Source organism: Hemiscyllium ocellatum, chromosome 35, assembly GCF_020745735.1.
Source record: "Hemiscyllium ocellatum isolate sHemOce1 chromosome 35, sHemOce1.pat.X.cur, whole genome shotgun sequence".
Lineage (NCBI taxonomy): Eukaryota > Metazoa > Chordata > Chondrichthyes > Orectolobiformes > Hemiscylliidae > Hemiscyllium > Hemiscyllium ocellatum.
In genome coordinates this window covers 18,089,496-18,111,405 of record NC_083435.1, presented here as the reverse complement: position 1 = coordinate 18,111,405, position 21,910 = coordinate 18,089,496, and the positions used below count along the sequence as shown (strand labels likewise).

The 21,910-nt window shown below is 39.4% G+C and overlaps 1 protein-coding gene across 6 annotated transcripts in view; it reads right to left on the bottom strand.

Moving 5' to 3' along the window:
* The window catches only part of LOC132832846 (ras/Rap GTPase-activating protein SynGAP-like), a 617,922-nt gene that overhangs the window by 69,279 nt on the left and 526,733 nt on the right, over positions 1–21,910 (bottom strand). For 4 of the 6 annotated variants that reach the window (XM_060851032.1, XM_060851030.1, XM_060851029.1 and 1 more), the window contains 2 exons: positions 21,051–21,268; positions 7,302–7,389 (listed from right to left, as the gene is read on the bottom strand). In XM_060851032.1, coding sequence (XP_060707015.1) covers positions 7,302–7,389; positions 21,051–21,268 — 306 coding nt within the window. Of the gene's footprint in view, positions 1–7,301; positions 7,390–21,046; positions 21,269–21,910 lie in introns of those variants that run through there. The other 2 variants (XM_060851028.1, XM_060851031.1) reach the window with 2 other exon arrangements.

Genomic DNA, 21,910 nt, shown 5'->3' with positions numbered 1-21,910 from the left:
TCAGAACATGTTGTAGTTGAGAAAGACTGAAAAAATACAACTTCCAAAGGACAGCACATATCTAGTATAGCCTTCAGATAATGCATCTAAAGCATTGCAGCTGATGCTTTCTGATCTACAAATGCAGTCTGCAATGTCCCTGTTAGCTCATCTGGACCAGGGCTGTCCCAAACCTGCTTATTGTTAATGCTTCACACTTGGCAGCTAAATTTATCAGGGAGCACACCCATCAGCACTTGAGTTCCATTATCCAATCACTAAGAACTGTAGACTGATCCATTGAGTTCTCAGGAACAGCTTGGGTCCTACAAGACCTCTTTTTCAAAGTTCAAACTCGTTACATGCCTCTATTTCTTCTCTCCTATGAAAAACATCCAACTGATTCCAAAGGCTATTGCCACAAAGTCTGTCCTAGTAACCTATTTCATAACCTTGTCACTTTGGGTAGAAAAAGATTCCACTTGAATACCTGTCTTATTCCTCTCTTGTCAAATTATAATGTAAATAGTCCTATAACCATATACAATCCTATGTTGTCTATATAATACTGTAACCCTCATAATTTAGTCCTGCTTTTCTGTAGCATGTAACTCCATAATAGTGGTCTGTTTTTCTACAGTTGTGACATTACTGCTTGATGGATAAAGTTGAATCAGATTATATGAATTAAATATACATTCTACTTAATCCTGATAAACTGCATAACATTGACTTCAAAAACACAATTCACTATGAAAGCAAAGTTCATTTGGAACTTGGGGTTTTTTCACTAATCTATTCGATTTATAAATTCTGTGAGCACAAATGTGATTTAGCACTGACTGATGTGGTTACTCACTGGAGCCCATAAGCACCATTGAACAATAGGACCAGAAGATATTTCACCCAAGACAAAGATGATAGCAAAAGTGAGGTATTCTAGTTCTAATTAGCTAATAGCATGCTTTTGTTTGCTGAGATAAGCTGATTTTCTTTTTAGAAGTGTTGATTTTTTTTAAAAATAGCTACCTCTTTCTATAATGCCTGTAACACACTGGGGAAGTTAGTGTTGGAGCAGGAGTAGATCCAAAAACTTTCCCAGCATATGTTGGAGGATGCTATAATTTCAATGTACATTGCATATAGACAGAATGCATCTGTCGAAAATTGTCAGTATCTGGCTCTTACAAGCAAGTCTGGCATTAATTTTTTTTAGGTTACTTATAGTGTCGAAACAGGCCCTTCAGCCCAACAAGTCCACACCAACCCGCCAAAGCGCAACCCACCCATAACCCTACATTTACCCATTACCTAACACTACGGGCAATTTAGCATGGCCACTTCACCTGACCCGCACACCTTTGGACCGTGGGAGGAAACCGGAGCACCCAGAGGAAACCTACGCCGACACAGGGAGAACGTGCAAACTCCACACAGTCAGTCGCCTGAGTTGGGAATTGAACCTGGGTCTCTGGCGCTGTGAAGCAGCAGTGCTAACTGCTGTGCCACCGTGCCGCCCACAAATTTCGCAACCTTAGCAACACTGACACAATTTGCTTGAATTTTTGAAGGACAGTCAACTAGCATCACGTATAAAGAAGATCAGGTAATGATGACAGATTTCAAAGATTTTTGCCACTGTAAGGAAATGGCAGAGATGTGTGTTGTAATTGTTCCATCAAATGCAAAGTGGTCGCACTTTCGTGTAACAGAGGTGTTGCAGTGCAAATGGAACCTCGATCTGATGTCTGGACCTAGGCCTAACGGGGTAAAAGAAGATCAAAGTAAACTTGTGAAATGGCTCAAAGTAAAATATAACCTGTCTAGGTTCACTTCAGAAAGCTAGGTCCCTTTCGGGTTAGCTTTAGATATGTTGAGATAACCTGATATGGTTTTGGAAAAAGGCAAAATCTACCGAAGCACTTCAAACTAAAACCGCACAAATCAGGATGTTAGGAGGGTCTGCAGTTCCAGATAAATTGTGTGCATGATTTATCTGAGTGATCACACCAATTGGGCACTGGATTGAGTGCCAGGGTTGAAAATCCTTGAAACTGTTTAAGAAGCATTTTGGGTGCTGTTAACAGGCGCCGTAGGGCTGATTGGAATGTTTGGATCTTATGGTATATATCTGCCCTGTGTATCTTTTTTTAGTCACATACAATTCCTCCTCTGTAATATTCCTTTATAGCCAGTTGATGGCGGTGCTGCATTATCTTACAATACACAAGCCTGCAATCTCACCTTGCCTGAAGGCTGGCATCGCCAAAATAGATCAAGATGGATCGATGCACTGTCGAAAGTACAAACACTTCAAAATAAAAAGGCTTTTGAGCTGATTTAGACAGATGCTGAAAAATGAGGCAAAAGAATGTTGTGGGTAGGAGGCTGCATTACTTCAGTACTGTCTTAAGTTGACAATTTAGTGACCGCTGTTTTAGACTGGTGAACATACCCATTTTTGATCTTGTGAGGATGGAGGGAGTGCAAAGCACAACTGTATTTTCCCTCCTAAAGCAGGATTTGTTTTGTACTGGAAATCATGCATTTACGTAGAATTTTGGAGAGAGAAAGCTTCAGAAGGTTAAATTGACAGGGTGACATGTAAAGGGGTTCACTTAGAGCTTATATAGCAGTTAGGCTGAAATGCCTGGTTTGGTGTTGACTGCAGTCTAATTGTATTGATTTATTTCTGCATTACAAAAGGGACTACTCTTAAATCCATTTCATTATTTCTGAAACAACTGGGGACATTCGTGGTCCATGAAATTCTTTTATTTGTTGTTACCAGTACTGAGAATTCACTTGACTAAAATGGAGTTTACATGAAATAATTGAAATTATTCATGTAGTATGTATTGTAGCGTGTGAGTTACCAGCTAGAAGTGTATTAGACCTTTCTGCTACTGTGAAGGTGAATTAGTGTTCTTGTTGCTACAATGGACTAATAGTGACTTGGGCCCTTTCAGCACTCTTGCACTGATCACACCAATATGGGTCAGCTCCCAGATGTTCACAAATAGAAACACTTGGGTATCACACCATTCCTTTGCTGGTTTATGCCTTGAAACTGAATGATACAAGTCACAACAATTGTATTAATCACCCAATATCTCATATGAGGCTGATCATCTATGCACTATGTAGAAACCACATATCTCTCATCCATACACTGAAGTGTCTCAGCTAACAGATTGCCATATCGTCTTAAGGCTAGGTTCCCGTACATCATCATCTGGTATCTGCCACAAATAAGGTCTGTATGCATGCCTATTAAATACTCCCATTGCAGTTAGAGCTTTGGATAGACAAATTAAAGCTCCCATTACCCTACTCTGAATGCTCCCAGAGCAGGTACAACAGGGTTGGGGTTACTATTATATTGAAATGTTTTCAGGTCAGATATAGGTTAGGTAAAGTACACAGTAAATGTTCCATTACATTGTTTCCAACATGACATTCTACTGTAAAAAGACAGCTTTGCTGTCCCAGTAATTTTTAAAATTCTCTGCACCAACTATCCTCTGATGCAGAAGACTCATTGGTCATAAGTAGGGAGCTTTGTCTTGTGAACCAATGCCCATCTGAACTTAGGATGTGAGAGTCCAAACAAATCTGATAAGACAGGATTCATAGGTTTATGCATGTGTGCAAACTCACTGCTCCCTTCAGACGTTTGCTTTTGTACCCAAAGTAGAATATTTCTGAAATAACCAGAAGGATGTAACCTTGCTCTATTCCATCCTGTGAAAGAGCAGTCTAACACAATTACATAGATTTCAAGCTGTCAGAAGCAGACACCTCTAACAAATTCTTTTGAGATTGCACTTGAATAACAATATGAACAATGAGTATGAAATAGTACTAGACAGCACTGTTTCTTTTCGGTAAGCAAGACCTCGCCTAATGTAAAAATCCCAGAGAGACATCCCGAAAGTTAAAGTTAATCTTTTTACAGGGCATGAAATGGCCAATAGTGGACCGACCACCCTGAATATAATCTGCTGAAATTGAATGCAGGCAGGGTGTGTAATAGTCTGATCCGCTACTGTCTGCTTGTGTACTACCACCACCTCCTGGAGTTGAAATTAAGATCCAGTGGATGGAGTGTACTGATGCCATTGTAAATACAATGTAAGAAAAGTACTCATCATTAGATCAATTAACCAGAACATTACAAATTACAGCCATTAGTGCTGAATATAGATACTCTGAACAGGGCAACTAGACATGCTCTCAACATTTACACTCACCTAAACACCAGCAAATCATTTTGGGCCAACCATGGTGTGAATGGGATCGTGATGACTGGACACATTCTTAACACCTGCACTTACCTAAACACCAACAAAACCAACAACTATTCAATTAGCTATCAAATTGCACCGTTTATTCTGTGAAGAAAGCCTCACTGAACCCTGGCATGTTAAACAGCAGCAAAATTAGCAACCAGCCCTTCTGAATCAAACTGTTGTGTTCGGATTTGATGATTCAAAATCTACACTTACCTAAATATTGGCAAAGCACAAAGTTAATTACTTTAAAACCAAAGAAATGTAATGATTACATAGACAATTGTTCAATCTTTGAATTGATCTCTATTTTAATCAACCTTTCATATTATTACATGTCTGGGGCAGTTAGGACTTAAACCTAGGACTTTTGGTCCAGAGGTAGGGGCACTACCACTATACCACAAGACCTCTTTTGAGCATATCTTTACTGACAGCAATTGCCTTTTTTTAAATAAATTGCTGAATTGACTCTAAGTTGTTTGGATTTTCATCCCTGAAATTCTTGTTGTTAAGAAAGTTGTAATTTGGCTGACAAACTGTGGAGCTGGAAATATGGAAAGATAGATCTGATCTTAAAGATATTCATGAATAGAAATAGAAATCTGATGATATTGAACATTAAAGAAAGGTTGGGGGTAGGTTGGATGAATGAAGGGATGAGGTGCAGGGGTAGCGATCAACAGCAAGTTTGGAACACTTTTGGGCAGACCTAATTTCTATTATTGCTCCATCCCTCTGTCAAACCCGTCATAAATATTGTCATGGATTTATCAGCCACGGTAGCTGACGAAAGACTGTTCTACTTCCACCAACTTGCATTCAGGAGAGGTAGTCCTGCATTTATTTGTGGTTTTCAAGGGAAACTCTCCCCACAGAAGTGGCCTTGGTCAAACTGCAATCTCTGCATCTGAGAGCCTCCAGAAAAGCATCATCGGGCCCCCTGACCAGAAACCCAGGGCTAATTTCCACCTTCCATGGCATTCTGAAACTAACTGTATGATTCCAAATGCCACACACATCATTAAACTCAGCACAGACCAGGAACCATATCTTAGCCCTGATCTGTCACAATTAAATAAAATTCTCATCTTTTGTTGAAAGTCCTTCATGGGCTTGCACCTCTCTGTCTCTGTAATATTTTTCTGCTCAACTGTTTTTTAACATCTGAGTATCTCTGACTTATTGAGCATCCTAATTTTGTTTGCCCTGTTATTGCCAAAAACTATGAAGGCCTTGATGTTTAGATGTTTCTTTCTTGAATTTCTATCTCTGCTTTTCTCACCTTCTCAAAAGCCTTCCTTAAAAACCTTTTTGACCAAGCCTTGACTCTCCCCTAGTTCTGGCGTGGTGTCATTTCTAGTCTAATTATATACCTTAAGATGTTTTCCTACTTGAATAATGTTAAATAAATGCAAACTTTTGATATAACACCAAACAGGTAAAAGAGAGCCAGGTCTTATCCTGAATAGTCAAAATAATTGAAATTCAAACTTTCATTTCCTCAGAGACCCAGTTCAATATTAATATGCCTCCCTCTTCTAGCCAGGTCCAAATTTCAATCATTGTCATACATCATTCCCAAGTAAAGAATGAACCTTGCTGTGGATTCTAAACCTCTGAAGCAACTTTGGCTGGTCCTAGAATTTGCTATTTGCAGATTGAGAGCTGTTTGTCATATTTTGGGATGGTGAGGGGTAGGGATAGAATTTTGCCCCTTCCTTTACCAATCCCTTCTCGCCACTCAAAAACAAAATTGCAATTCCAATTTAGACACCATTGCTTGAGATTTGGACTGTTCTCATATCTTTTTTTCATTCTGCACTCTTGCTATGACTGCTCACCTTCACTACTCTCCTGGGAATATTTACTATCACAAGAAATATGTTTCCTTGATCCTCTTTAAAAACAGTTGAAACCACGTCATCGTATATATGTAGTCTTTGCTGGGCACAATCAATGTGAGTTGGCCTCACTCTGTCTGTTGCTAATTTACAACACCAAGTGGAAGGGAGCCATTACCCAATGCTGGGTCTGTTAACTTGTTTGAATTCTTTGCTCTTCCTTGCGCATGTGGGTACTTTTCCTTGTGCCTGCATGGCCAGGCTGCAATAGGATAACCTGCTATTGACAAGTACCAAATGTTGCCAGAGCACCAAGGATCCATTTGGGTACATTGCACTAGGAATCAGAGTTTTGTGGTGATAGGGGGTGTGGGTTCTGGTGACAGGGAATGTGATGGGTCCAATTTAGTATCTAGCGGCAACTACCAACGTTTGACCTACTCCAAAGGGGTCATTAGTGTAAACAGTGTGATAAACCTGAGTATGTTGGCAAAATCGCTGCGTACCTTGTGGTAATGAGCAGCCTCGTGACCACTTAAGAGTGCATGCCCTTAATTTTATCATGCCAGCTAATAACCCTGCCCACCCAACTCAGTATGGAGCTAGGTAATGCCATAGAGGAATTAAATGAAAAGAAAAAAAACAAACATGTGAGGTTACCATTGGCCTCCTGGTTTTCCCACTTATACATAACCAGGGCAGAACCCTGCCTACTTACTATCAAACTATTTCCCTGGTCAAACTTCATCTTCACAATCTCACAAGCAGCTGACCCAAATTGAGCTGCACTTACAAAACTGAGGATATTTAACTGGGGACACTCCGCTGCTGACCTGTTTTATTCCCTGTTCACACATGTGCAAAGTACTGAATACCGTCAAAATTTTCTTGACGGTGCCAGCCAGTTTTTCACAAAGTACCAGTACAGTTGGCCCCCTCCACTTTAATGCTAAACAAGAAAGTGAAATGGTATTGAAGAGGGGTGAATGGCAGCAGGGCTTCCTGTGAAGTGTTAGAAATGAAAGCTATCCAATTGTGACATAACTTATGGGGAGGGAGCAAGATAATCTGTAGCAGTTTGCTCAGATGAGGTTTGACCAGGGCTGTCCTGTCCCGACAAGACTGAATTGCTGGCGCTTCTCCCTCAGTGTCATTTGTTGATCTTTGAGGTGATGATTTTCTGTACCTGAACGTCGATTATCCGTTGCTTGGCATCAATGGCCTCCTGCATGTTGGCGTGGTCTTTCCTCAACTCGTCTTCCACCACCATTAGCCTGTAGGCAGAGTCAAAGGGCAGGACATTTCAATGATTAGGAAAAGGTGTGGGTGATGGGGGAGAAGAAATCACTGACATTTACACGAATTTCATGTTTGAACCTTTTGTGTTAAAGTGTATTTGTAAGGAAAATAAATCCTAAGAGTTGGGCCTCATTTGGAGTAATATGACCAATTCTGGGCTTGACGAGGCTGAGGTTTTGGAGAATGATCTGAGGAGAGTTGCTGCAACTGTACCAAAGATGAAGAATTTCAGTTACCTGGAAATGAGACTGAGAAAAAGGAAAATAAAAGGAACCCTATCCCAGTCTGTTCTCCGGATAACAGAGAAGGTAAAGGAAGGATTACAAGGCATTCATAATCATAAGGGTTTTGATAGTTTATGCTTTAATCACTCTATTTTCATTGATCAGTAACCAAAGGACACAGTAATTGGCAAAAATAGCAGAGGAGTGCTGATGAGAATTTTATGCAATTAGTTTTCAATGATCTAGATTACATTGTCTGAAAAGAAAGTCAACTTAATAATAACCTGCAAACGTGAATTGAACATATGCCTGAAACAAAAAATATTGCAACGTTATATGGAAATGGTGTGGCTATGGGACGAGCTGGACAGTTTTAAAGACAGCACATGACAGATTGAATAGACTCCTGTGTTATAATTCCCTGGCATAATTTAGCTAATTCTCATCTGTACAGTCCAATATCTTTCCTAAACAGTTGTGCCCAGAATAAGACAACTCTGCAGCTAAGGCCAATCAGTTGTTCATATGGATTTATTACCTGGTAAATGGTGCCAGGTTTGAAATGAGCATTGCAAAGGGAGATGACTGGGTAATTTAAGATTAGGCGTCAGGTGAGCTAGAGTTGGAATTCTGAAGGATTGAAGACTGCTAAAACAGGAAAGCTGGTGAAGAATAAGTTAGGAGTACGGTAGATGGTGGTGCACTCAGCTTAGATCTCACAAATAAGAATTCAAAGAGGAGGCATAATGAAAGAATGAATTACTGGTGTCCATTCCCATGTATGACTTTATGTATTAGAAACTACTTGAAGCCTCAGACATTCCTTCACTGATCTTCAATTCATGGTTAACAGGTCAGTCATATTTCCCTCCGATTCGACCAAAAATTCAAGGCTAATGCTTCCTTGTGGTTTTGCTGTGTTTCAGATGACATGTTAAACTATAGCTCTCTCAATTTGTCCCCTCCATTTGAAGTGAAAGGTTCATGATACTGTTTTGAAGATGAATGGTGGAGAAAGTGTGCCTGATGTTCTGTTCAATATTTGTTTCTTGACCAACATCACTAAAATATGAGCTTGTCGTAAATGTGATTGGTGGGAGTTTGCTGTGCACTAGCATCCTCATTCTCTACATTATTGCACTTCAAATACTTAATTGACTGTGAAGCACTTTGGACATCCTGAGGTTTTGCATGGCAGTATGTGCAATCTGAAAGATATTTTTAGAATCCATTGCAGTTACTTACATTTCAGAATCATGAATGCCATCTGTCATTCAACTGCTTGGATTGCTAAGTATCTGTAGGCCTCAGTGAATGCTTTCCTTTCCTCAAAACATCCTGTTTTCCCACGCAGTTTGGCACCATCCACCAACATATGTCCTCCTTGTATGATAGAATGGCTTTAAGAAGTGGTTTTATAATCCCCTAGGGTGTGTGGCTGCTGTGGTATTCAGCTCATTCTATATCATTGCAACAGCAAACAAACTATACTTACATGAAAGTCACAATGTATGCCATTATCTGTGGCTTGTAAAAGCCTGCAGAGGCTCAGTAATGTGTAATGAAAACAAAATGATGCATTTTTAAACTCCTTACTTGGCCTCAGCACATTCAAAATGCTTTACAATCAATCAAGTACATTTGGAGGAAAGTGACTGTTGTAATGTAGGAAATACAGCAGTTAAGTTGCACACAGCAAAATCCTACAAACAGCAATGTGTTAATGACCAGATAATCTGTTTTGGTAGTTGGGGTTATGGGGTAATTATAATCCAGAACACTTTGGAAGACTCCATGGGTCTTTGAAATATTGCCATGGGCTCACATGAGAACAGAGGTAACATCAGCTTAACTACAGTTTGATGATTTAAATTCAGTTTTTCTCAAATATTGAAATGAAAAGTGGTAAAAGTTATTTTGTTGTAAAAATCCAACTGGTTCATTTTAAGGAATGAAACCTACCATTCTTAACTAATCTGATCTGTTTGTAACTCTGGCCTCATGCCAAGGCACTTGACTCCTAACAACTGATTGAAACGCCTCAGTGGCCAAGCTACTCATTTGTAGTTCAAAAAAAAGGGCCAATAGCACCATGTGAAAGACAGCTAGCATAACAGCAGATATCTAAAGACGTATGTCCTTGGTAGCAATACCCACATCCTAAGAATTAATTGTAAAAGTAAATAAATGTGATATGCTGGCAGAAAATAAAGCACCTTAGAAATCTGGCCTGATTCATGGGCCTCTTGAAGCTAATAATCTAATAAACAATCAAGGTCCACATTGACAATTCCCAAATTAACAGTATTCTGGGAGTGCTGCATTGCCAAAGCTGCTGTCGTTTAGCTGTGATGCTGTGCGAAGGCACCCTCTGCTCTCAGGTGAACAGAATGGAATCCATGCCATTTCTCTAAAGAAGAAAAATAAATTTTTATCAGGTCTCCAGACCTTTTGATTTTTCAGCCAAATTTACTTTTAATGATATTGGTTATTGTATTGCTATTTCTGGGTGTATGTCATGCACCAATTGGCTGCACCATTTCTTCTATTACAACAATAATTATGATCAGAAATACCTGGTCAAAACATGCCACGGAAATTAGAGGTTGTGAAAGGTGATGTATAAATATGCCTTTTTTAAATGCACGTCACATGAATATAAGATTCACTTGAGAGGGGAGAAAATTGAGATGGTGTATTCTTACAGGTGTCAAGGTGAAGGACTGATCAAGCTGTTTTTAGCTGTGATTTGTGAGAGAAGAGTGGAACACCTTGGTAACAGATTTTGAATCTAACTAAAAAGCTGAGCAGCCAAAATATTTAACAACCAATCTGCAGGTCCATGCATTACTCCCATTGCTATCCAAACAGCATGCCTTTGAGTACGATGGAAGAATGAGGGAACTAGAGGATGGATAGAGTTCTTTTCATGGGTAGGATTTTCTGATAGGATTATGTTGCCTATAGTGTTGGATTGTGGGAAAAATTCTTTACAATTTTCCATTTACTGACATCAACGGATGGAAAATTGTAGACAGTGGACCTGCTGGATGAAAAAGTTGGGTGCAAGAATGGCGTCTTGGAAAACGTCACACGTTATTGCTGTGTTGATATAACTGAAATCCCCTAACCATCTAGTCATAATCGTAGCTAGAGAAATTTGTGATGATGTTGCCTCTTTAACAAGGTTATTTCACCCTTTTCTTTGCAAGAGGAGTCATAAAGGGAGAGGTGTCAATATGTATGAACTGGCTAAGTTAATAATGGCTAATAGATACTGCCCAAGTCAACAATCAGAGGAGGCCTTTAGGTTTTTTTTAAAAGAACAGTTGGACAATGAAAGTTGAGTGGCTAGTTCTCCCAGCTCAGGTCTTTTTTCTTCCCTAGTTTGGTTTAGTTGAAGCTACTGGTTGAAGAGAGCTGCTGGGGAAAAAGGTTCTTTGATTGAACAGAGGTTTTCTGGCCCTCTCGCGCTCACATTTCTCCTGGAAGAATCTGCTTGATTTTACCTTTTTAGCTAAGGGGGTGTTTATGGGATGTCACAGGAATTGGAACACCATCATTAAGTTACGATAGTCGCTTGGGTTTTCAGATAGGCTGTTGTTCTATATTCTGTTCTCCTTTGCTCATGTTTCAATCAGTAGTCTGTAAACAAATTCTGTTTTGTTACCTTACACCTACTTAAAACAACTAGAAAATTTAAGGTCTGGGCTACCTTCTTGAAATGTTTTGAGAGGGTATAGTCTGGTACTTAACAAATTCCACGAGCAATATTTCAGCTACATTATCCTGACACAATGGGAGAACTATTAAACAAATAGTAGTGTCCTAAGTAAAACCAATTCAACATGTATGCTTATGCAAAATTTTGATTTTCTTTTCATGACCTGTGGGCATTGCCTATCCCTGCATGCCTTTGAACTAAATGGCTTACTTGACTATTTCAGAAGACCGCTACATTTGAGTCAGCCACACTGCTCTGGGAGAGTACTCCCATATGGGCTAGACTGGTTAAGGACAGCAGATTATCCTTTCTTCAAAGATATTAGTAAACCAGATGGATTTTGATGATAATTGATGCATTTCATGGTCACCATCACAGGGTCAAACATTTAATTCCAGACTTTATGAACTGAATTTAAATCCCACCAGCTGACTTTGTGGAAGTTTAATCCATGGCAGTTGATGGCCTTCAGGAATTGATTGTTAATCTGCTACAAGGATAGACATTGGTTTTTTTGGTGAGTATCTGGTACATGACTAAGATTTATTTAACTCATATAAGATTCAAAATAGCACTTGACAATAATGTTAATAAAATATTATTTCAATGCAAAGTAGTTAATGTGAAAATATTAAGGACACGACAGTGTGTGGGATCTCCTGGATGTCAATTTGGACCAGGGCAAACGTGTCTGCAATAAATGTTTGAAATTCCTGCAGCTTTGGCTCAGAGTTTACACTGAAGGCTGAACTACTGAACTGTGACTCATCTTGAGAGGGACCATTCCCTGGATTCACTGTGCCAGGAAGCAGTCACACCTCTTACGAAAGTGTCTTCTGATTTGGTCAGTGTTCAGTGACAAGAGAAACAGTTGACTGTGGGTGATACAGGTAAAGCAAACCAAAGGGCACCTTTTGCTCTTGTCCAACAGTTTGGGGTACTTTGTTTTAGCTTGTGGATTAGGGCGGGAGCTTGCACAGTTGATGAGCTAACTGACTGGCGATATAGTGCAGGAAGCCATTCGGTGTGGGTGGGGGGTGGGCGAAGTAAAAAAAAAGTTGTTCAGAAACAATATAGTCAGAGGGATGAACAACATTTTATGAAATTAATGAGAGTCCAGGTCACCTCTATTCCTATCCAATACCAGGGTTTAGGATATCTGCTTATTGATGGAGATGAACTTGTGGGAGGAGGATGATCCAGTCCTATGGTCTATATAGGTACTAACAATACAGGCAGAACAAGATAGAAGTTATGCATCCTAAGTATGAGGAGTTAGGTACCAAATTAAGTATAACCTCTAAAATCATAACCTTGACCTGTGCCATTTTGAAAGTGGTCTAGGTAATTATAGCACCAGTAATAAGGAAAGAGAAATCTGTACCAGTGAGACAATCTCCATCCAAATTGTTTGGTACTCCTACACACTACATATCTTGTGAAGTAGACAAGATTTTAAGCTCTATAGTAAAGGCAAGTAATGAAATTTGGGATGATTTGGTAAATCAAAAGAATAGAGACAAAGCAAAAGAGCAAGGTATTAAAACAGGAAATGATAAACAGAACTTGCCAGAATAAGATCGGGATTGCAAATGTTAGAATGAACAGATAAGCCGAGAAGTTATAAAAGAAGAAAAGGATAAAACTAAAGACTGTGTTTGAACATGTGGCATTTCAGACATAATAGATTAACTGATAGCACAAATAGAAATAAATATTATGATTTGGCAGTCATTACAGAGACATGACTGCAGGGTGAGAGATTGGAATGTGAATATTAAAGAGTACAGGACATTTAAAACAGGAAGCTGGGAAAGGGTGAAGGGATGTATCTAATATTTTAACGATAATATTAGCATCTTAGAGGTAATAGAAGTTCAGCAAACAAGTCTGTGGAAACTGGGTAGAACCACATGGCAGGATGCACTTAAAGTAAGAAATAATGCATGCTCATTAGAAAGGCACGGTGAAAATGTGGGAGATTTTAATCTACATATGAACTGGAAAAGACAGATGGGCAAAGGTAGCTGAAGGGTTCATTGAATGTTTAGGGCTGGTTTCTTAGAATTACAAGTTCAGGACCCAACCAGACAGCAAGCTATGCTCGACCTGATAACGGTGCAACTTGTGATCGGGTTAATTAATGAGCTCATAGTGAAGGTACTCTAGGTAGTAGTGTGTAATTTGATTCAAATTCATTCATTTGATGGAAAGTGGGATGGTTCTAGACTTAAAATTTTAAATGAAGGTCTATTTAAATATTCACGAAGGTATGCATGAAAACAGTGCTGGCAAAGTCATAAAGAAAAAGGAAACATATGTAAGCTTTAGAAATCTGAAGACAGATAGAGCTCTTGATAAATACAAAGATAGCAGGAAAGAACTCAAAAAGGAATTAAGAGGACTAAAAGGGGCCGTGAAATGTCTTTGGCAAATAGAATTAAAGACAACCTGAAGGGATTTTATACATATTTAAGGAGCAAGAGGGTAGCTTGAGAAAGGGTAGGTTCACACAAGGACAAAGGAGGGAATTTATACATTAACCTGGAGCAAGTGGGTAAGGTCCTTCATGAATATTTTGCATTGGTATTCACAAAGGAAAAGGATATGGTGGATGTTGAGGCTCAGGAGAAGGTTGATATTCTCAGGCATGTCAATATAAAAATGATGGTTGTTTTTAAAAAGCATTAGGTATACCAGTCCCCAGGACCTGATCTATCCCAGAATGCTGAAGGAGACAGACGAGGAAACTGTTGTGGCTTTGTATGAAATTTTTGTATCTTTATTCACAGAAGAGGTCCCAGAGGATAGGAGAATAGTCAGTGTTGCTGTTTTGTTTCAGAAGGGCAACAGATATAATCCAGGAAATTACAGACCAGTGACCGTTAAGTCAGTGGTATGAAAGTTACTGGAGAAGATTCTTTGACGTAGGATTTACTCACATTTAGAAAACATGGACTTATTGGCGATAGGCAGAATGGTTTTGTGCAGTATGGAAGGTCGTATCTCGAACTTGATTGAGTTTTTGGAGGAAGTAACAAAGATGATTGAAGACCGGATGGTAGATGTTTATATGGACTTTAGCAAGGCCTTTGACAAGGTCCCACTTGGCAGGCTGACACAGAAGATGAAGTCACAAGGGATCTGCTGTGAGCTGGTAATATGAAAACAAAACTGTCTTAGAGAAGAGAGTTTAAGTGGAAGGGTGATTTTCTGACCAGAGCTCTTTGACTAGAGATGATCCAGAGGCTCAGTACTGGAACCCCTGTTGTTAATTTGTGTAATATATATACATAAATATAATTTGGAAGAGAACATAGGCAGACAACACAAAGATTGGTGGAAGTGTGGACAGTGAAGAGGATTGCCAGAGGATGTAAATATACTAGATATTTGGGTCGAGAAATGGTAGATGGACTTTAATCTGGACAAAGTGATGCATTTTGGAAGAGCAAGTACAGTATACAGTAAATGTCAGAACCTTTATTAGTATCAACGAGGCATGTAGGCCCACAGTTCCTTGAAAACAGTCATATAAGTGGAGTAGGTAATAAAGAAAAAGGCCGATGACATGCTTGTCTTCATTGGTTGGGGCATAGAGTATAAAAATTGGCAAGAATGTTGTAGCTGAACAGAACTTTAGTTAGGCTACATTAGGAATATTGTGCACAGTTCTGGTTGCCACACTACTAGAAGAACTTGGAGGCTTGGGAGATGATATAGAAATGGTTAACCAGAATGTTTTGTGGTTTGGTGAGTATTAGTAGTGAGGAGAGATTAGATAAACTTGCTTTGTTTTCACTTGAATGTCGAAGGATGAAGGGAGACTTGATAGAAGTTTACAAAATTATGGCAGATGTGAATAGAATTGATAGTTGGAATTTTTTTCCCCAAGCATACAAATGCAAATTAATGTGGGACATAAGTTTAAAAGGTATGTGAGGCAACATTTTTTTGATAATAGTAAATGACTGGAATGTGCTGCAAAAAGAGGTGGTGGAGGTGGATATAATAGCACTGTTTAAGAGGCATCTTGACAGATATGAATAGACAGCGAATTGTGGACCCCTACTGAATAGAGGAGAAAGATTTTTAAGTTTAGAAGGGCATAATGTGTCAGCAGTCTTGATGGCCTAAAGGGCCTGTTCTTGTTATTTGTCCTAAAAGGAATTGGCAAATTAGGTCAGGATAGGTCAGAAGAGATACAGTGGCAAATATTTAAGTGGATATTTCAGAATACAAATTTCAAATTTCAAAGGACAGACCCGCCGTCAGAGGTTGACTAGAAAAGTTAAAAATCATATTAGCCTTTTTAAAAAAGGAAGTAATTGTGTAAAACAGGTGACAAGCCAAAGGATTAGACAGAATATAAAAAAAAGCTAAGAATGACAAAAAAAATTAATGAGTGAATAATTAGGGCACAGTAAACAAAAAAAAAATCGACCAATACGTTAAAAAGAAGAGTTAACAATTAACCCTGGAGAATAAATAATAGAAAATAAGACTCATCACTTTAGAGGATACAAGTAACTTTTCAGAGGCAAGTATAAATCAGGAAATGGAAGATTAGATCAGATTGGATTCCCTACAGTATGGAAACAGGCCCTTCGGCCCAACATATCCACACCGACCCTCCAAAGAGCAACCTACCTATACCTATTCCCCTACCCAACGGGTTTGTTTTTAACCCCTGACTAATGCACCTAACACTACAGGCAATTTAGCATGGCCAATTCACCTAACCTGCACATTTTGGGAGTGTGGGAGGAAAGAGCTGAAAGTGTGTTGCTGGAAAAGCGCAGCAGGTCAGGCAGCATCCAAGGAGCAGGAGAGTCGACGTTTCGGGCCTGAGCCCTTCTTCAGGAATCTTGGGACTGTGGGAGGAAACCGGAGCACCCGGAGGAAACCCACGCAGACACAGGGAGAACGTGCAAACTCCACACAGACAGTTGCCCAAGGTGGGAATTGAACCCAGATTCCTAGTGCTGTGAGATAGCAGTGCTAACCACTGAGCCACCGTGCTGCCCTAAGGGATGAAGGAAATGAGGAAAATTTACATGAGGGTAATAGTACTGAAGTAAATTATTGATTAAAGTGTTGATGACAAGTAACTGATAGAATTCATCCCAGGGTCTTAAAGGAAGTAACAACTGAGAAAGTTGATGCATTGCTTTTATTTTTCAAATCTCACTTGATTTGGGGAAGATCCCAATGGATTGGAAAATAGCAAATTACCAAAGAGGGAGGCGGAAAGCAGGAAGTCATAGACAGCTTAACATCAGACATTAGGAAAATATTAAGCTATTTTCAAAGAAGTTATAGCAAAACAGGTAGGTTCAAGGTAATCAAACAGGACCAGCACAGTCTTGAGGAGAGGAAATAATTTTTTACTCATCACTTTGGGTTCTTTGACAAAGTAACATGCTGTGTGTAAAGAGGAACTGGTGGATGTACTAAGATTTTCAAAACCCATTCAATGAACTGCCACATTTAAAGATTATTGTAGAAAATAAAAGTTCATTTTTTTGGGGATGGCATATTGGCATGAATTAACTGACTAACCAGAAGCAGAGAGCAGACATAAATAGAGTACAAGAGTAAGGAGGTGATTTTAAATGTGTACAAGACTTAGACCTCAGCTGGGACTACTGTGTATAGTGTGGGCGCCATTTTATAGGAAAGATGAGAAGACGTTGGAGACATTGCAGAAATGACTTGCAAGAAACTTCAGTTATGAAATATAGATTGTGGAAATTGGACTGCATTCCTTGAAGAGAAGAAGGCTGAGAGGAGATTTGATAGAAGTTTTCAAAATCATGACACAGTAGATAGAAGCTTTTCCTGCTTATAAAAGAAAATAAAAATGTAGAATTAAAGTGATGTGCAAAATAAAGCAAGTTTGATATAAGAAAAATCTTTTTCACACGGCAGGTAGTAGAATGCATTGCCTGGAAATGTGGTAAAAACAGGTGCAATTGAGATATTCAAGAGGAGATGATTATTTGGATCAAAATGTTGTACAAGGATACGGGAGAAAAAGCAAGAGGTTGGCACTAAGTAACAGAATTAGGGCAGACAAGTTGGGCCAAATGGTTTCTTTCTAAGCAGTAACAATTCTGCGATTGGAAGATCAATGGTTGATATAAATAATTTGCATGATCAGTATGTGGGCAAAGAGTATAATGTGGAAAAATGTGAAGTTTTCTATTTTAGCAGGAAGAGTAAAGAAAAACATATTTAAAGGGTGAGAGACTGGATAGTCCTAAGATGCTGAAAATTTGCATGTTCAGGTGCATGAATCACAAAGGTTAGCATCTAGGTATAATCTAATTTGGGAAAGCTAATAGAGTATTGTTGTTTGTTGTAAGGGGAATTCATTACAAAACTAGGGAGGTAATGCTTCAATTATATAGGGTACTGCTGAAAGCACGTCAGGAATACTGTGTAAAGTATTAATCACTTTACTTCCAATGCATTTACATTCTTCTTAAATAGTTAAGAAAAGATTTACCAGACCAATACCTGGAATATTAAGGCTGTCTTATGATAATTGGTTGGATAGGCTAGGCTTGTATCCACTGGATTTTAGAAGAGTAGGATGTGCCTTGATGGAAATATAAGATCCTAGTTGGACTTGGCAAGTTGTGCATGTCAAGGATGACATCTAGAACCAGGCATCGATACTTTAAAAATAAGGCATTGCTCAGGTGAAACAGAAGAGGTGAATTTTTTTTTTACTTTGAGAATCTTGAGTCTTTGGAACTCTCTTCCTGAAACAATAGTGAAGTAGAGTCTTTGACCCGCCTCTGCCATTCAAATATTTAACTTATGTTAAACAAGAGGGTGACAGGTTATCAGGGTTAGGTGGCAATGTGGATTGGAGGTTTCAACCAGATCAGCCATGATCTTATTAAATGACGGAATGGGCTTGAGGGGCTCAGTGGCCTACTTTCATTCCTTGTTTATACAAGGCAGGCATTAGTTTGGGCCTAATTTGTAGCAACATTGCCACCACAGCACTGCAATTGAACTAATTCGAATAGAATAGATATGTTGTCAAGCGGTCTGAAAATTCTCTCCCATACCAAATCTTGTTTCCTAAACACTCAAATGGTTACTGTGCCGGGGTGTACAAAAACAATGCTTCAAGGGCACCCTGATACTCTCTTTGAAATACAGCAGCATTGACATTAATAATTTTGAGGAGTCTGCGAACAGTCATTCAATATGATGTGAACTTGTCCTTCAAGAAGTATTGCGCTTTGAATCTAAACACCTTAATGATGAAGCATAATGATGGCAGTGGAGCAAAGGGAAAACCAGCAAACTCTGCAATCTGAATCCTATTGACTCATGGGATGTTCTACCCAAAGTGTCAAAAGATCTGCGGGCCAAAATCATCCTATTCAATCAGTTAAAGACCCAGAATAGGGACTCGTGACTCTAAATAAATGGCATCCTCTAATCAAAGGTAGCTAACTAGGAAGATGACAGTCTAATTGATCAGGAAACCTATTGATGGCCTCATCTTTCTTAACTAGATTAACTACAGCATAAAGAATTGTTTCCATGGCATCAAAAAAAATGTTGACTTCTCTTTAGGAATTGCTAATTTTGAAAGTTCTTGACATCTGTTCCATAAACAGAGCCAGAGAGGGTAATGATTGATTACTGCCGCAAACACAATCTGCCCAGTATTTCATTGTTGGCAAAATTCCATTGTTTTCACACCTATCAATCAACTGGAGTGAAAATAAAGTATTGTGGGTGCTGGAAATATGAAATAAAAGTTGTTGAAAACCTTAGCAGTTTAGGCAGCACCTGTGCAGAGAAACAAAGTTATCTTTCAGCTCAATGGTCACTGGCGTCCATTTATTATCAGCTCTGATTTTGTGTGTGTGTGTGTCTCTCTCTCTCTGTATGTTTCTACCCTTCCTAATTTCCCTATTGAGGATCCAGAACTGAAATATTAATTCTGCTTTACTCTGCACAGATTTTTTTTTTAGTTCAGTCAGGTTTAAATGTGGCATAGAACATAGAAAAATACAGCGCAGTACAGGCCCCTCAGCCCTCGATGTTGCGCCGACCGAATGCTACCTAACCTACACTAGCCCAATAACCTCCATATGCTTATCCAATTCCCGCTTAAATGACCATAAAGAGGGAGAGTCCAACACTGATACTGGCAGGGCATTCCATGAACTCACAACCCACTGAGTAAAGAATCTACCCCTAACATCTGTCAGAGTAAATCACCCCTACACGTTTGCATCAAACATTCCTGGTGTAGGTATACCAGCAGGTTAGAAACGATCTCTTGAAACTGCCCTATTAAGCAACATTGATGCAGATCTATTGTGAAATGGTGTTTGTGTCAACCATGCGGATAACTATGTAAACAAGCTCAATTCCAGCATCGGAGCCTAACTTGAGAAAAGATCCTTTGGTCTCTCACCCAGTAAATGCAGGCCCCAGTAAAATGTTGATGCATGAAGTGTGAATACAATGTTATGCACATCTCATTTATGCTGTTTTTGAGTTGGCATACTGATTCATCCAAACTCATCCAGTTTGTGGAGGCCAGTTTGGGTTGATGAGAAGATAGAACTTGTTGCCAGAGTGAGTGGTTGAGGTGGATAGTACAGATCCATTTAAGGTGAAATTAGTTGAGCTACATTGCATCGGTATTTTCTCCTGCTACTACCTCCTGAGGTCCATGCATGGTAGCGACTTACAGGACTGGAAGTCAATGCAACTACTGGTGTGTGCAGAATCTCTAAGTTGCTGCATGGCTGTGCAGCTTAAATGGAACATTGTCGTTGAGTATATGGAGTACAAAAGAATTGAGGGTTACTCTGGCATTAAAGGAAGACTATTTAGAGAAAGCAGGAGTGGAACATAAACATTGGTATAGACTTTTTTTTAACATATTCTTATGCGGTATATTCTATGTAATGTCCCTTGGACGTGTTTCGGCAATGTATTCTGAGAATGATCTCTTTGGAGACTTTGTTCAGGATACACCATGCCAACTTATTTACATTCTCAGGATGTAGATGTTGCTGTCCAACCCAGTGCTACTCTCCACTCCTAGTTCTTTATAGATGTAGATGTTTACAGCATAGCAAGAGGCCATTAGGTCACTTGGGTTCATTCCACCCTTCACCTTTCAGGCACTCTGCCTGTATTCCTGATGAAGGGCTTTTGACTGAAACATCGATTTTCCTGCTCCTCGGATGCTGCCTGAACTGCTGTGCTTTTCTAGCACCATTCTAATCCAGATTCATTCAGGTCAACAGTGATCTGACTACATGAATCCCATCTCATTGCTGAGGAAGCTTTGGAACAAATGAATATCTAAATACTGCTTAAAAGTTTTGAGAGTTTCTTACTTAACTAGCCTTTCAGGAGCACGTTCTAGACATCCACCACTGTCCAGGGGAAAATGTTTCTCCTCCATTTTCCTCTTGGTCTTCTACCTCTTCCCTTAACTTTAGGCCCTCTGATTTTAATCTTTTGCGCGAATGGAAAAAGTGTCTTCCATTCCACCCTAACAGTGCCCTCATAAGCTTGTATACCTCTATCAGGTTTCCTGTCACTTTCACTGCTCCGACATAAACAACATTTAAATGTTACTGACCCTGAAAGTTTCCTAACCAAAACACTGAGTTAGGTCTTCACCAGTTACCTGTTGATAATGCCTTTGATCTGGTTGTCCTTCTCCTCTTGTTGCCGACGCAAACGATTCTCACTTTCGTCCAGGCGTGTTTGGTACTCTCGCAGAATTTTCCCTGTCTGCTCCTCCTGTGACATCAACCGCCGCTCGTACTCCTCTAGCTTACGGTTTGACATCTGCAGTCGTTCTTTCAGGGAAAGAATCTCCTCCTCATATTGTGTCTGTTGCCCCTGCGGAATTGGATCACAGGGGGAAATAAATGACACATAACCTGTCATATCATAGTACGGGGTGGAGTGTGTTGGGGGCTGGTGTTAGCGCGTGAGTACAGATCACATGGAACCTGACTTTTTCGAAAGAGCTTTGACAGCTGTGATTTTCATGTCATCTGTTGGTGAATGGTGTGCAGTTCCCTATTGTCCACTGCATTACCTAATTATTGTCACTCAAGTTAAGACAACATGATTAATAAGTCACAAAAAAAACCTTGTTTCTATTTTGAAGAAAGTTTGACAAATAGAATAGTAAATAGCATAGCCTGGAAATACCGCTGCCTTTTATGCCTGTGCTGAATTACATAGAAATGTAAATGGACAGGCATCCACTGACCATGTGTTAAAATATGTGCCTGAATGTGGGATTGAGATGCAAGAACACTTCTCCTGACCTCATATCAAAGCCACTGGCTTCCATTTATTATCACCTCTTAGGTGTGTGTCTTTTTTTTTCCCTTGTACATTTCTCCCCTTCATAATTTCCCTATTCTCTTCGTTCTTCCTGCTTAAAACAGGTCTTTTTTTAAAAATTGTTTCACTCTCTTGTTCTTTTTCTCTTGATCACTCTCTTCATTGCCCAAGTTGATTGTCTCACCT